The sequence below is a fragment of the Oreochromis niloticus genome, linkage group LG9 (genome assembly GCF_001858045.2).
Source record: "Oreochromis niloticus isolate F11D_XX linkage group LG9, O_niloticus_UMD_NMBU, whole genome shotgun sequence".
Classification (NCBI taxonomy): domain Eukaryota; kingdom Metazoa; phylum Chordata; class Actinopteri; order Cichliformes; family Cichlidae; genus Oreochromis; species Oreochromis niloticus.
This window is the reverse complement of record NC_031974.2, coordinates 21,868,750-21,885,937: the sequence shown is the minus strand read 5'-3', so window position 1 is coordinate 21,885,937 and position 17,188 is coordinate 21,868,750. Positions and strand designations below refer to the sequence as shown.

Sequence of the window (17,188 nt, the reverse complement as noted above, 5' to 3'; positions counted from 1 at the left end):
GGATTTAATCTTTAGTGCAAGACAGCATGATCATTGCACTAATAATTCTTCATAAACTGTCTATTGACTGCTCATTTTTCAAACTAAAGGAAATAAAAGAATGGAGCTATGCTATCTGAGTGGGCTGTGCTTTAGAGATAGTGCTGGATTTAAAACTACAAAGGAATTTAGCCAAGTATACCACAGATATCAAGTATGCCACAGTTAAACATCATGCACTGGATATTTCGCTGTCATTTTTATCTCTAACAGCCCGTCCTCCGGCAGACAGGAAGTGGCCTGGTTCTGTCGAGGGTGCAGAACATGACAGAACACCTGCCCTTCTTTCTCCCTGGTGTCACACCCATTATGGTCCCTTCATCAACAACCCGTTGCCACTCACTAATGTCCCTTCATCGCCGAGCTGCCAACATACAAACAAACCATGATTTAATGACCCATGACATCACATCTGTTTGTGTGTGGGGGTCTGAAAGTGTGGCAAACACAATTAATAAAGATGGATTCTTCTGTCACTTGGACGGCGCAGTAGTCTCTTTGTCTTCCTTGTTATCACTGCATGTGTCTTTGTGGGCGCCCAAGACAAAGTGAGACATCTTCTTTTATATTGAGTGACCAAATTAACAACCTTTACAATGAAGATGACTTTGAGGTATGTTTGCCATAGTGCCGGCCAAGACACTGGAACATGGAGCATACATTATACATTGGCCCATTAAGGCATATTAAATGTATATTAAAAATTTCACACGTGAATAGGTCCCGCTCATATGATTGATGCTTCTCATACTGTGCATGGAGCTATGTCTCAGTAAGAGCAATGATGATTGGCTGCCATTTAATGGGTTTTCATAGGCAAATGACTAATGTCTTGAGCAGTCAGGAAAAGTTTTAGCAAGGAGGTACTTATGTGTCTGTGTGGAAGCACAAAGACACACTTTAGTGTGTGCATTTGTTTCTTTTTTTTGTGGTACGCACAGGAGCAAGTTAGAGTGGACTTTCTCTCTCTCTCTCTCTCTGTCTCCGTTTGTGTGTGTGTGTGTGTGTGTGTGTGTGTGTGTGTGTGTTAGCTCTGGCATTAATGAAGCCCATTTCCACGGCTAGTTTAATGGCAGCCTATACAGTCAGAGGGAGACAGAGAGAAATTAGTTCCATTTATTGATGTTAAAAGGGTTTGGACATTTTAATAGATGGAAATTAAAATAAAAGATAGCAAGTGAAGCAAAGCAGCATATGTATTCTGCTATTATGATCTCACGCACCTGCTATGAGACACGCTTGGCCTCATGACTGACCACAAATGAAAGCTTACACAAGTAGACTAATTAAGGGCTCCGTCACCATTCTTCACTGTTCGTGTGCCAGGGCATCGGTAACTGAGGCCATTCAACATTTGAAACAGTGAAATATCTGTTCATGTGTGTCCATCAGTCAAACAATTTTGAGTGTCAAGGCACGGTGCACTTTTTAAATTTTTAATCAAATTTACAGCCATTAAAAACCATTTCACAGCCCAGTATATTGAGAAAAAGTGAAGGGGCCTAACTACTTTCTCAGTTCATTTCAAATAACATTATTCGTCCCAGTCAGCACTTTGAACTTTGTTTTATTCAGATGATATGATTTTATATACGCCTCCCCATTCCAAGCTCCAAAGCATTTTCTTCTGCCTCTCCTTGTCCATAACTTAAGCTCAACAGGAAATTGTTATTGAAGGTTCATACACAACTTATGGACTTACATAATGTCTACACTACTGCTGGGATATTCTGTACTTTCATTCCCCATTATTACTTTAGCAGCAAAACCCTGTATATCAATGCACAGTAAAATTGTATTTTTATAATTGCGCTCTACATCAAAAGACTTTCTTACTGGTTTCATACAAATATTGGCAGAAATTCAGAAATTTCTCCACAGTTTCTGCAGGATGCCAGTTTAACCTTTGCTTTTATATAGAAATATAACCAGAATGTAACAAGTTGGGAACCTGCTGAGATGCAAAGAGGCACTGACTAAGTCAGATTGCAACATGCTGGGAATCTGTCTGCATTTCTAAATTAGCGATTATTTGCAAACCTTCACCAATATGTCTGAGACCGATTACTTAGTGTTAGTCGAACCACAGGGTTTGAAGACAGGTTGCCTCCTGCCAATCACCAGGAGGTCGAGGGTGTTGCGCACTAAATTTCAATGCAATCACCAATTTTTCCTATTTGCAAGGAGGCTGCCGTCTTATTTATGAGTGTGACTGAGCTTTTGGCGAGAATGTTATCTGTGCTCTGGTCTCTCATTAAAAGATGATGTAAACCTGAAGAAGCCTAGAAGGCATTAAAGAATTACAGCTTTTTGTCCAGGTTCGTGGACTCTTGCACCCAAAGCACTTCCATTAGAATTCTTTATGTATTTCTTGTTTTAGCAAATTTACAAACAACATTGGAATGATGATTTATGGACGTTATTTGGAAGAAAACAAAGAATGAAATTATTCTATTTTCAGCCTCCCTCCAGACTGCTTGGCCATTTATATACCTCTGAGCACTGAAAGTTTATGCTGTAAATGTATGGCAAACAACTTAATTACAGAGTGAGATTGATAAAGGCTTTGCAGGTCTCAAATGACAGACACAAACTAATTACCTGAAGATTCAAATGCTACATTTAGCATGAATATACAGCACATAGACCATAAAATTACTTGCCACAGACGGCTCAATTATACAAATGAGATGAAATACAGGTCTCAGTGGAAATGGGGGAGAAAAAAAGTCAGCGATGAAGAGATATATGCTTGGTGTGCCACTGTTTAACACTCTGCAGAGCTGTATATAGGTTCAAGTGTTTTAAACATTAATATCTTAGACATGCCCTTAGGGACAACTCAGAAGTGTGACCTTCGAAGATAGGTGGCGTTGCTTTCCTTGTTAAATGAGCCTATTCTTAGTCCTTTAATGAAAAATCTCTCAACAGCTTTACCTGACGTATACGTCGCAATAAGTAGCAAGTGGAAAAGTTAAATTAGATGGCAAACTATGAGTTTGCTCTGAGAACTTGAGTAAAAGGTGCTTGTACCCTGAAATACGGTGGCCCTGAGGGGCCAAACGGACTGCAACTTCAGAAAACACAGAAAAAAACACAGAAATAGGAAAAAAAAAAAAGAGAGATTTCAAAAAGCACAAAGGAAGTGTTTCTGGGGAGACAATAACCCGACAGACCAGTGGCAGGAACCCAAAACATGCAAGGTGTGTTTTATCATGATTCATATAATTCATATAATACTTTTAGGCTAATAGTTAGGCTAACACACTTACCTCTCATCTTTTCTTTCCTCACAAAACCAATAGAGCCTCCACTTCTTTTAAGTGTCTCCCAGTGCAATTCTTAGCATATTTTGGTTCCTGCAACTGGTCTGTCGGGTTATTGTCTCCCCAGAAACACTTCCCTTGTGCTTTTGGAAATCTCTTTTTTCCTATTTCTGGTTTCTTTTTTCCTATTTCTGTTGTGTTTTGTGAGCCTTTGTAGCATTTTTCTTATTGCTGGGGTTTCCTTAAGTTGCAGTCTGTTTGGCCTCTCAGGGCCACCGTACTGAAATCCTAAATGTCACAAATTTACAATGGAAAAGCATCACCGTGTGCACGCATACAGCAGGACACGTGTGAGGCCCAGTTATTACTGTAGCGGTGTGCTGTCGCCTGTGTTGTCTGCTTTGCCCTCCAGCAGTGAGTGTACATTATTTGTATTTCTAATGAGTATGTACATGTACTGCATTTTATACGCGTGATTGTGTGTGTGTGCCTGAAAGTGCACGCGTTAATGACCTGAGACGGGGCAGTCAGTCATCCTTACCATCTGTTGGTATTGGCATATAACCCATCTGGTCAAGCACAGACAGATGAATCATCTAGTTGGCTTCCAGACCCAAACTTCACCTTATGCTGCATCTCATATCAAGTCAGCATCTACAGCTCAGTGAACTTTGATTTTTTTACGGTTCTCCGTGCGGGCTAACGCAGAGGTCAACTGCTGCTTTTATCTATTTCAGATAAAGACTTCATATGGATCAAAGTGTACAACATGAACATACTAAATGGGAAACTGTTTCATTAAATGCAAACAGAAAATGTTGAGCAACAGTTTAGCCTACAGACAGATCTCAGTTTCTCTTTGATACGAACATAATTCCCCCGCTTTCATGTCTTTTCTTCACTGTGTCTATCAAATACAGCAAAAAAGAAGATGTGTTGTTAGTTTAAATGTCACAAGACACACACACACTATTTTAACCATGTTTAAAATTACAGTTTAATCCAAAATCAGAATCAGTGGTTTGTGCTACTCTCACACTATGGAAAACAGTGGTTGGAGGCTTTGGCATGACCAGAACTGCAAAACTAGCAGCACTGTTGATTTTGAAATGGTTGCTTCAAAGATGGAGACCGGGTGTACAACCGTGCACAGTCAGCTGCTGACCTCCAGGCGATTTGTTTTGTCAAAAGAGCGAAAATACTGCTATCAGTTTGCTATTGTTACCAATTGAAAAGGGTCAATTTGGCAATTATATGCAACCTGATTGTGATAATACAGTGATTAACTGTTATCTCGAAAAATCATAGATCTGTTGCTGTCTGTTTGAAATCTGTAGCCGTCTACACAGAAATTCATTTTCACTACTTACGGTCAGTCCAGCCAGAACCTCATAGATTTGAAACTGAATTTTTCATTCTGCTTCTCCCTGTCCATAAATTAGGCTCAGCAGCAAACTATTGAAGATTCACACCCAACTTTTGTCTCAAGCACTAGCCCTTCTGTGAAGAATAAAAGTCTATCTTCCTGTCTTTTCTTAAATTATGGTACAGCTTACATAATATTGTACAGAACATCATTGCCTAGATAGACACAGTTACTACAGGATGGTGAATTAACTCCAAAATAGTTCTTGTGGACCCCGATTGTACAGAGACAGGTTGACTCCCACCAGGTGACCGGCACAACTACCTTATGATTGAAACTGGTCAAGCAGAGATTGGGGGTGTGGCACACTCAACCTCTGGGACTTGTTAGTCACCAAAACTACTTGTAATTGGTTGAATTGAGTAGAATCTCCACCATGCAATCAGAATTAGAGGCTTTCCTATTTGCAAGAAGGTTGCTGTTCTATTTTTAGTCTATCGTGACTGAGACAAGGACTGCCTGTCTGCCTCAAAACACTTTTTTACCAACAAAGATTTTTACATCACCTGATTACATAACTGACCGTCAGTGAATGTGTCAATTATTTTATAAATCAGAGCATAAAAGTTGCAAAGCCAGACATCAGATTTAATTGTGTTGTGTAGTACATCACAAATTTTTATTTAAATTAAAGTTTTTTTCACTTCTGTATTTCTTACATGTAAAATGACTTATTTCAAGCTTCTTCTTTTTTTAATTTGATGGTTATGGCTTAAAGCTCGATCCAGTATCTCAGTATTTTATTTTCACTTTGTGTATGACAGTTAAAGAAGTATAACTACAATCATGGGGAAAACTGCAGATCTCTGCTGACAACCTTCAAAACATAGGGTTTTTGCTGAAAACACTGGCTGTTCACAGAGTGCTGTGTCAAAGCTTATAAATGGAAAGTTTACTGGAAGGGAAAAGTTGCACCAGCAACAGGAATGAATGCAGCCTTGAGAGGACTGAGAGGAGTCCTGGAGTCTGGGAGAAGAGTAGGGAGGCATAAAATCTAGTGTGTTTGAGGTCCAGCATGAAGTTTCCAAAGTTCATGATGATCCGGGATGCCATGTCATCTGCTGCTGTTGGTGCTGGGTGATTTGTTCTGTTTTTTGTGAGTCCAAAGTCAATGCAACATCAACCAGGAGAGCACTTCCTGCTTCCATCTGCTGACAAACTTAGCTTAGCACCTGCTCACAGAGCCAAAACTGCCGCCAAATGGTTTGCTGACCATATCATTACTGTGCTTGAATGGCCAGCCAACTCGCCTGACCTGAAAAATACAGAGAAACTGTGGGTTATTCACAAGAGACGGACTAGAAATACCTGAGTATGATGAGCTGAAGACCACTACTAAACAACCTGGGCTTCAACAACACCTCTGCGGTGCCACAAAGTGGTCACTTCCATGCCATGCCACATTGATCCAGTAATTCTTGTTAAAGTAGCCCCAACCAAGAATTTAGTATAAAAAATAAACATAACCAGACAAGAAAATCTGTACTGCAAATCCTTTTTTGCAGTTGATTTTACACTATCTCATCTAAAACTAAAAGCTATATTTCTGATTTTTATGATATAAGCCAAAATCATCAAAATTTTATCTGTAATGATTGTAGAATATATGAAAGTTTACCTGATTTTAATTAATTGACAAAAGAAAATTGAAAGGCACTAGAACAGGAGTGTCAAATATAAGACCCGGACATAAAGTTTTTACTTTTAACTGTATTTTCAAAAGTTTTACAGCTTTTACGAGTGATAATAACCTCTCCCATGTCCACTCATATTACACCAAATAATTAAGTTGTAAATTTCTGTATTTTATACATTTACTTGTTACAATTTAAGCCCAAAGAGTCATGCTGATAGATTTCTTTCATTTACAGCAGCATGTCTTTATTATGTACAAAAAGTGAGATGTACTGTGGAAATTGTGCTTCTTTTTCTTATATTAAGATATCTCATTGATTACATGTATAGTTAGAGGGGAGTTTCACTAGTCTGGCCCACATAAGATCAAAGTGGGCTGTATGTCGCCGGTGATGTGAAATGAGTTCGACATCCCTGCACTGGAATATCCTTGATCAGTATGTGGCTGGTGGGCACAGAGGGGATGTGGATTTAAACAGGCTGCTAAAGATGATGGTTCTCGTCTCATCATGGACAGGCTGCTGTTTTTCACTGCAATATTTTACGTCTTATATGTAGTCCTGTTTACTTGTTTTCATGGTGAGGTTTTTTTAATTGTGTTTTAATATTAGCCACACCAGAATGCGAGGTCACAAGCAAACACAGAAGGGAGAAGGCCAGTGGCTACAAAGAAACTTAAAGTATATCTGAGATAATCTTGACTAAGCCCCATATTCTGCACAATACACCAGACAATATGACCAAAGGCATCTAGGAAAAGAAGAAAGAACAAGATGAGAATTTCTTCTTTGGTATTACCTTGAGAGCCAATTAGACAGAAAAAAAACTCTTGTCAAGAAAACCTCTTCAGATTCCATTTGAAAATAACCTATCTTGGAAGCGCCCTTCACTCTCCATTGATGCAGTTCTCACTGTAGGTTTTCTACACACAGTAGATAAAAGAAAAACGGATGATTGCAGACAAGAGTTGACACACGACTGACCCGTCTGTCTGAGCCCGCCGGTGTTGTCCTGCTTGCTGTGGCATATGGCCGTTCATTTAAAACTCCCTTGACAGAACCTTGATCAATAAACATGTGGCCCTGCCTTCAAACATCGCATATCAGGCATTACGGATGGATAGTCTAGTGTTTGCCATGTCTTCGTCAGAAAAGTCATTTATTTGCTGGATCAGTTTGTGAAGCTGTTGTTTGATAAACATTTCAATATGGGAGTGATAAATGTGCCATACTGCCTAGCCAACCAGTTGCATCTGTGAATCTGGCACAAGGGCAATCCGAGGTTTATGCTTTGGCTTCTGTCTTTATTCCTCTAACACTGTTTTCTCTCCGACACTCTGTCAACCGCCTAATTTTTTTTTTTTTTTTGGTCTTCTGTTGGTTCTCACGCTTTGGATCCCTTTTGAACAATTTCTCTAACCTCCCACTTCTCTCTTTTCCTGCTGTTTCCTCTCCCTCCTTCAAAAAGAAAACTTGCCTCCAAGCTGTATTTCTTTATCCCAGTGTCCTTCTTGCTTCTGTATCTTGCAAGTCTTCTTTTTTACTCTCTTGCTCGAAGCCCTCGTGGTCTCATTCAGCGCATACCAATAAATATCAGAGGGCATGAAACTTTGTCATGTTATCTTTGTATTTGTGTCGGGGTTATTTTATGTGTGTGTGTTTGTACTTTAAGGGTTTGGTTTTTATTGATGTAACGCAAACAAAAGAAAATGAAGGTACTTGTTATGTATCAGTGTATCAATCTGCTCCACTTTTAATTTCCTATAGATTCTCATTCTAGTTTAAACTGCCACAAACCAGTGATCGTATATTTTTTTTAATCACTTCTGCAGCCCTTGAGTCTTTCATGTATGACTCAGCATCACAGTAAACACGATGTTATTTCTTTCCTTTGCCTCTGCAGGAATCCCCCTGTTTAGTCCTGAATTAACCCTGTTCAGTAATTGGCTGTGCCTCCCATGGAGAAGTGAACCATAGCCCAACTTCAAATGCAATAATCGCAACGACAGCATCAGCGGGTGGTTGTCTGTGTATGTGGGTGAATGGCCGTGTGCATGTGTGTGCTTCGCTGCTATCTACCCTTGCCCCTGGTGACAGAATGTAAGGCAGGGAGGAAAAAGGGAGAACCTCAGCCCTGTCATTGGAGGGATGCTTATCACACTTGTCCAGGAGACAGACACGAATGCAAAAAGATGCACGGGTGTTGGTGCATACATACATGGACAGGTGACACAAAAGACACAGTGGGAATGCACTTGGACTCTTAAAATGGGTACAAGCTGACAATTTGGCAACTGTAAATCATTAATGGAACTGTTAATTTATCTAAAAAGTGCAGTCTTTTCTTTTTTTCATTGAAGGTGTCATCTTGGGATCAGTATTTTTACAGTCTTTAAGACTCAGAGGTAGACAGTGTCAGATTAGAATAAGAGTTAAATTAATCATCAGTAGCAGCCATACTCAGGTGCATGTTGTCATGTTTCTCTCCTGTGCACAGCTGTTCCTATTTCCCCACGATAGAGTGAAGGGTCTTAGGCCAATCCTCTGAGGCATAAAAGAGATATCACACAGCTGATAACACATTAGCCTTCACTTCCTCCACTTGCCCCTCATATGCCCCACCCCCACCCCGGGCCCTGTTCTTTTTCCCGTCAACTTCCCTCTTCCTCACTTAACTCACCTATTTTTCCATGTCCTCTTCAATATTCCATTCTCTGACCTATGCCTGGTTGATTTCCACTTCTCAGCTGTCTTCTCCACTCCTCTTCTCCTCCTCCTCCTGCTGCACCTCCTCCTCCTTCTTCTTCTTCTCTCCCCCCAACAATACTCTTCATCCTTCTTGAGTGATAGGAGCAAGACAGAGACACGGTGAGGGGAGAGAAGACAGGAGAGAAGTCACTTCATCAACCACAGTCTGATAATTCATCAGCAGCTGTTTAGCGTGCTGCTACTTTGTCTTCATTAGCTGGCCCTGCTCTCCCTTCATTCAAAAGTCATTAGTGAAGTTATCAAAAATCCCACATTTTGTCCGTGTACCCTTGTTGCCCTTTTCAGCTTCTCGTTTTGGAGTAACGAACTCTTTCTGCTTTTTTGATATGATCAACTTTCTGCTGCATCTGATTAAAGATGCAGGAAATTACTGTCTACTTTCTGTCCAAAACATGCAGAAATAAACTTTTGGGTTAAGAATTTATTTATTTATTTTATTGAGAAGATATCAAAATGAGCCAATAGACATGAGATAACTATATAACAATATTCTATCCAGAACAGATTGATTGCTCCTGAACAAAATGAAAATGGCTCTATTTGAAACAAAGTCATTTCTACCGTGGATTTATTCAACAGCTTATCAGATGAGGATGTATTATGATGTTTGCTACAGTGCTAATGGAGCAGGTGTTGCAGATATGTGGAATGGGTTGGTTCAGAGTTTTGATTTTTCTTTTCCTTTCCTTTTTCCACAGGTAACTACTGGAATGCGGCATCGTTCACGACTCCATCATCCTACCTGCACTTTGCCACCTTTCAGGGTGAGACCAGCGCTGACATCTCCTTCTATTTCAAGACAAGCGCGGCCTATGGCGTCTTTCTGGAAAACTTGGGCAACACTGACTTCATTCGCTTGGAGCTCAAATGTAAGATTTTTTTGAATGATTCGGTGTGTGCACAAGAGCCATTCCTCTGTCTTTATCTCACTTTTTCCCTCTCTTACCCTGCCTTTTTCTCTACCCTAGTGTGAGATTTATTCCAGCAGTCCGTCTGATAGTGTCGGGTGTAACCTGTCACGCACACACACACATAGGCACAAAGGCTAATGCAGGCGCGCACTCGAGCAACAGTCATTTACCTGCCTGATTACAGCACACGCTTTGTGTGATTGCATGAGAGAGCAATCATTTATTTAAGGTAATTGGTGTGTGCAATAATTATGTCCATTATGATCCTCTGTTTAACCAAATCAGCCATTTTCAGGGATGACACAACACAAGCTCTCTCACACACATACACAAACACAATGTGTCTGTCTCACTCTTTTATTCAATACTTTTTTCACAAATAGAAGCAGAGACCTTACAGCCTTTTAAAACACACACACAGGCGCGTGCAGGAACACACACACAATCATACACCCACTTACAATGGGCAAATTCTATTTACTTCAGTGTTCAGTGTGTACTATCACACAGAGATACAAAAGCTTTGCACCAGTATAACTTTCTCATGTTTTAGAATCCATTCACAAACACACACAGTCATATATGTGGTGTATAAAATAAAACAGACACACATTTTTAGCTGTTATAAAGTTGGAGGTTGAAAGCAAAAGCTTAAGAATTTGAGATCTGTGATACTGTGCAAAAGTTCTGAGTCAACTTTCATTATATTTTGCTTCAAAGCCAGACTTTCTTGTTTTTCAGGCGGTCTTGAGCCATAGTTCTCAAGGCTTCCTGAAGGTCTTTATCCATCCATTCTTTTCCACTTATCCTTGTCAGGGTCGCGGGGGGGCTGGAGCCTATCCAAGCTACCATAAGGCGAGAGGCAGGGTACACCCTGGACAGGTTGCCAGTCTGTCGCAGGGCTAAAACATGGAGACAGACAACCATTCACACCTACAGGCAATTTAGAATTACCAATTAATCTAACCCTACTAACTGCATGTCTTTGGACTATGGGAGGAAGCCAGAGTACGCAGGGAGAACCCATGCAAACATGGGGAGAAGATGCAAACTCCACACAGAAAGGCCTGGGCCAGGTGGTGGAATCAAACTCAGGACCTTCTTGCTGTGAATCACATGTGCTAATCAGGGCACCACCATGATGCCTCCGTGCCACCATTCTGCCCGAAGGTCTTTCAAAAGTTTTCTTGGCTGTTTTTTCACTCATTTTCAGACCAGTCCTTGTACATGACAATTTTCAGCACAATATTTTTTTGTTAGTTAAGTCACTTTAGACTGGCCTGTGAATCCTTCAAGCATAAAAAAGTACCTAACTCAAGGAATGAACCATTGTTGTGTCTACAAACAAAAGACAACTTAACAGAAAACCAATTTTAAATTCTGTCCTAAGGCACTTTGTTACTAGCAGCCTGTTGCAAAAAAAAAAACATAATTTGTTCCCATTTCTTTAGTTGGATCTATAAAAATTGGCAAAGATAACACAGTTTGACAGGCATAAAATAGTATTTTTGGAACAACAAGGTGATTCCCAAAAAGCTATTATCCAAAAACTTGGCATATCTCAGCATGGTGTGTAGCATGTACTAAAAAATGTGACGAGACTGAAGAAATAGAAGAGAAAAGATGAAGTGGCAGGCATGAAAAGAACTATCTACACCAGATGAACAGTTATGTCCTTAACAAATAGGTACAACAGTTAGGTGAACCTCTCTCTGAGGTACAACCACATGTAAAACACAGTGTGATGGTTTGGGGCTTCATTTCAGCCCTGAATATAATTTCAAATGCCCTGAATATCGTCTTCTGCAATGGAACAAAAGCCTGGCCGGAAAACCAAAACAGCCATAAAATCTCTTACAGTAAAAACTAAAATAACTTAATTAATTAAATAAAACCTATTTTCATGCTTGCAGTACTGCTAAGAAAAAGATGCACCTTTTTGACAAATTGTGTTTGAACAATGCTCAATTTAGTGTAAATTCTGGTTCCTCTGGTGGAAATTCAGGTCAAGAGATCAGTTCTGTCACTGGCTTTTATTGTGGATTACAAGATAAAGTGGAGGTTGATACCAAAGGTTGAAAAAAAGTTTTAAATCTTGGTTAGAATACAGAAAAAAACAAGCAATCATGTTAAAATTTAATCCAGCACTAACTTTGGTGAATATACAAGACTGTTTGTCCGGTGCTTTCTGTGCTAGCAGTAGTTGTACAGAAGTATAGCAGAAGTGTAGCTGTAACTTTTCAGCCAATATTGGTTGAAGACCATGTAGGAGATTTCAGGAGACAGACAGTTACTCTAGAGAGCTGTGTAGGGTCATATAAGGTCCTTAACCCATTAGCAGGAATGGGTATCTTCTCCTTTGTGCAAGCAGGAGGACGATGAATACTGCCAGAACCCTGCAATCTCCAGCAGGCCACTGGTGTAAATGACCAAACAATCAGAGACAAACTTCTTGAGGGCGGGTTGTCCTTTAGTAGGCCTTGTGCTCACTGCCCAGTACCATTGAGTCCGGCTGGCATTTGCCATAAAATATCAGAATTGGCAGCTCCCTGTGCTTTTCACACATCAGAGCAACAGCACCCTGATTGACATTAGGTATCAGAATTAAATTCTTGGACCCACTCTTAGACACTACACTGGTGCAGTGGGTTCTGGGTTCCCCCTGGTGCATGGCATTGCCCAGCATCATGTGGCGAGAGTAGGCAGCTCCTGGAGGCTGAAGAATGCATACTACCTGTCAGGTTGTACCTCAGATTGTCCAGGAGTTCTGTGATGCCTGGTCCAGACCATGAAGCATCCACAGGCGACCACAGGACGCCATCTGTTGTCTCATTAGGAGGATGCACCAACATTGTCAGGCATGCATACAAGCACATAAGGGCAATAGAAACCAGTACCATTTTCAGTTGCTGCAGCAACTCAAAATGGTACTGGTTTGGTACTGGTTTTCATTGTTCCTAACACACTAGCCAGTCTATATCAGTATCCATATCCAGCATTATCTTTTTTCCCCCAATGAGATCTGATGCATTCTTCTTAGGATCTGATGAAAACCTTCCTTTAATTTTTTTGAGCAGTGTGTACATGTGTGTGCATATATGAAAACAGATATCATTTTGTCAAACATCAAAGCTGGAACAAACAGACTGTGACAAAGAAGAGCTAAACATTTAAAACACCAATCAATGGGGCAGCTTTGCCCAACCCTCATTTCACAGACTCTTAGTCCGCTCTGAGAGCTTTGATTGACGTGTCATGCAGCGGGTTTCTGTGATCATGTTCAGTGGCTCAAATTAAATTCCCCGCAGCCACAGTGGTGCCGTTCTGATCAAGAACTTTAAAATCTAGGGCTTTTATTTAATCTCGAAGCTGCATTGTGAAACGGGTTCCTGGCACGGCGTGGCGGTCGATTGATGACTAATTGCATTCATTGGGATTCATTGGGATTCAAAGGGATTTGAACATTTGGTGTCAAAAGCGCTTGCTGACCATTTCCTGCTGGTGTGCCTGGCCCACCATTTTGTGTCAAAATGCCAACCAGTGAATAGACACAAAGTCGAATTTTGAGCCAAAGTGCTAAAGCCGTTACACTGAATGACATTATGTCAGCTAGTTTGCAGTCTAAGAGCTCAGTGAGCTTTTTTCTATCCCAATTCTTTCTTACACACGAATACTCATCTATAAAGAAAAAAAAATCTATGTGCTGACACTATTCTGTACATTTGAGTGCTGAAAAATGCTCAAGGGGTTTGGTATTTGTTTTTTTCCAAATGTGCACTTCATAATACACACCCACACACACACAGAGATACAGTAAATATCTGGTCTGTCACAGTTGCAGCGAGTGTGTGTGTGCTTGTGTGCGTGCATGTGTCTCCTGAGGCTTTCAGAATGCCCCCACATCGATTTCCTCTCTCCTCTCTCTTGCTATCATCTTGCATTTTGCCCCACAGCACACGTTTAGACACACAATCCAGAAATTACTCGCATGCACACTCACACACACATAAACACACACATAATCTTTGCCCTCTCGTTGGCACAAAAAAACTCTATCTGCTACAATCCAGTCAGGGCATGAAATGACTAGCATTAAGCTGGAATAGCATGGTTGTGCCATTCCAGGAGCCCAAAGCACATAAACACACACTCAGTGATACACACTTTAAACCCTTGGACAAAACACACATTACTGTGACCTCAGCAGGCTCAAAGACACGAGGTGGACTCTATTCATTTTCTAGTCTTAATAGGAAGAAATAGGCATAGGCACATTTGAGATTTTTTCAGAATCGTAGCCTCGTAACTGGACTGAGAACAGATGGAAAGATCCCTAAATTTAAAAAAAAATTGACTTCTGGGATGTTTTGTGGCTCAACCGTACACATGTGCCAAATTTCATATTTTTAAAGGCTCCAGCTAAGAAATGTACTTTCCAGCTGGAGACATGTCCTTCCAAAACTGTATAATTGTCTGTTTTTCATGTGAAGACCAGACATTTACGGTTTACATATGGAGTATAGGAGTGTGCCGTGCCGCTTTTGTCACATGTCAGACTTGTTAAAGCAATATCTACTTAGGAGAAAAGCAAACTGCCACCACTAAGAATATTTTTTCAGCCTCTTCTTCAGTGCTCAGTCAAAAGTTAATCTTAATCTCGCCATATCTGTTCTCTGCGCACGCTGAGAAGCAGTCGGCATTCTTTGTATTGCGTGCACTTCCTTTTTTTGCTGATAAAAACGCCTTTTTTCTTTTCCCAGCCTTTAAGAAGTTCCTTTAAATCTCGCTTCAGCCTCTACAGCAGCAGGTTTGCTATGCCACTTAGAGTTGGCTCGCACTTAAACCGAGCCTCCATCCCCAAAATACACAAAAGGTCCAGCCCGTTCCAGCAAACCCTCGAGTTAAAAAAAACCACAGAGCCAAAGGCTAACAAAGCAAATGAGAGAAAGAACAAAGAATTTGCCAGTCTAACAGAAAAGCGATCGAAGAGATAATGCACTGCCAGCCTTCTGAAAGAAAAAAAAAAAGAAAAAGATGAAGAACAGCAAAATTGAACCTCACATTAGACAAACGCACAAGCACACCCACACAAGCAGTGATCTTTCACACAAAGACGTTCAGTCGCTTTCACTATTTATCATCATTTGGTTGTGCTGTGCTGACGCATAATTTAAAACTTGGCTCTTTCGGCCTCCATATTAAAAGATTAATAGAAAAACAAATAGCAAAAATAAAAACCTAAGCAGGGCTTTTTTCTTTTCTTTTTTTTAGGCCAACATGCAAAGTATATGGTCACAACACAAATATTACATTTACACACGCACAAGCATTTACACAGGTTACATCCATCATGGCTATGCAAATAGATGAGGCGAGCTCTGTGCTCTGAGGGCACTTTAGTTTTATTCGCGCCCGTTGACAGGAGGTTGTAGGGCATACATCTTGGTTTGCAGTGCCACTAAAACAACACACAAATTATCAAACACACACGCATCTCATATATGACGTTCAGCATTGTTGTTGCAGCATTACTAAAGCTTTGTTTCTGCTGGGGTATTGTGATATATGTTTGGCCGTCTTTCACCATTTAAAATAACTGATGTCTCTCCTCCCTGCCCCGCGGACCTGCTCTGTGCATACAAACATCATTAATTCAGTATACTAAAGGCTGTCAGAGGCCTTATACTGTGTGTCTGTTTGTGTGTGTCTTTGCTGAGGTTGGTGTGTTTGTGCATTGCTGGTGTTTAAATGATGAAGCACTATTTTTTCATGAAATTGATCTGATAGGTTAATGTGCTCAGCACATTCAGGCTTTTACTTGGATCATTTCATTAAATGTTGTGTACAAGAAAGGGCTCAAGGAAAAATTAAAGGAGGAAGAAATGATATAAGGGAGGCCAAAGTTACAGGTGGGTCTGTAAAGGCAAGAGAATAAACAGAAGCATAAAGAAACAACCGATGAAGGGAAAGTTTGAACCGAGCGAGCAAAGAGAAACATAAAAGAAAAAAGAGGGTACAAACAAGCAGGACAGGAAGGAATAAATGGAAATGGATAGATTTAATGTAGAAATGATACCAAAGGCCAAAGAATGGAAGAGTCACTGAAAGATAAAGGATAATTAGATGAAAGCATTATGAAAAGGAGAAAAGGGCCAGAGACATTAATTAAACAAAGGAAAAGAAGTAAGCTCATTTCTTCATTGACTACAGTATAAATTTATTCACTCTTAATATCTGAGCCTAATGAAGCTATAATAGAACGGTAACATATCAAGCTATTTATCACCACTCGGGCTGCAGCACACTGGTGCCAATACCCACCATATGCCACCATCCAGGATATAAAGATTTTATACATCAGTCTCCAAACATTAAGGAAAAGTCCATTTGGGTTTTAATACGTAAGTTCCGAATGATCTTTCCAGCAGCAAGTCCAAAAGAGTCCTTTAACATTTTGCTGAGGCATTCAGTTAACACATTGTCTTTTATTTAAAAGCTAGAGAGACTTTGCATTCTCCTCTATAAGGTTTACTATGTGTGACTTGTGGAGTCACACACATATTCACAGAGTATCATTGTGCAGATGCAACATTGCAGACAGGTTCAAAGCAGGACCAGCCAGTGACACACAATGCAAAACAGCCAAAGCTGAAATTTATTGAAGTAAATCACACACAAAGGTGGTTCAGAAGCATCAATTAACTTTTTACCTGATCTTGGCTATAAAAGGTAAACCGGTGCCCCCTTTTGGTCTACTGAGATAAATTAGACTATTAAACTACAGAAAAGCACTAAAACTTAAAGACAACCTACTGTCTCGTGGACATACACAATCAAATCAACTCAGCTGAAGATAATGAAAAATTAATCTGTTAGATAAACAGCACCGTCTTGCACTGTTCGCTCTTTTTTTCTTCTTTCTGTGGAACCTTTCCGTTCCTCTTTATTCACACACATTTCCTGACATGTCTTTCCAACTGTCAAGCAAAAGTAAGTCTCAAAGAAAAACATCAGGGAAACTGCAGCAATACGACTTTATGTCACAAAAAACCAACCGTTCCTGGCGGTTGTTGAGATTAGGCCTGTGCAAAAGCTGTGAGCAGTCATGTATTGCAAAGCTGAAATCTATACAAGCCAAATGAG

General features: G+C 40.3%; 1 protein-coding gene across 2 annotated transcripts in view; it reads left to right on the top strand.

Annotated features, from left to right (window-relative positions):
- The window catches only part of cntnap2a (contactin associated protein 2a), a 348,699-nt gene that overhangs the window by 286,883 nt on the left and 44,628 nt on the right, over positions 1–17,188 (top strand). For both annotated transcript variants that reach the window (XM_005471745.4, XM_005471746.4), the window contains exon 18: positions 9,833–10,003. In XM_005471745.4, coding sequence (XP_005471802.1) covers positions 9,833–10,003 — 171 coding nt within the window. The remainder of the gene's footprint in view (positions 1–9,832; positions 10,004–17,188) is intronic.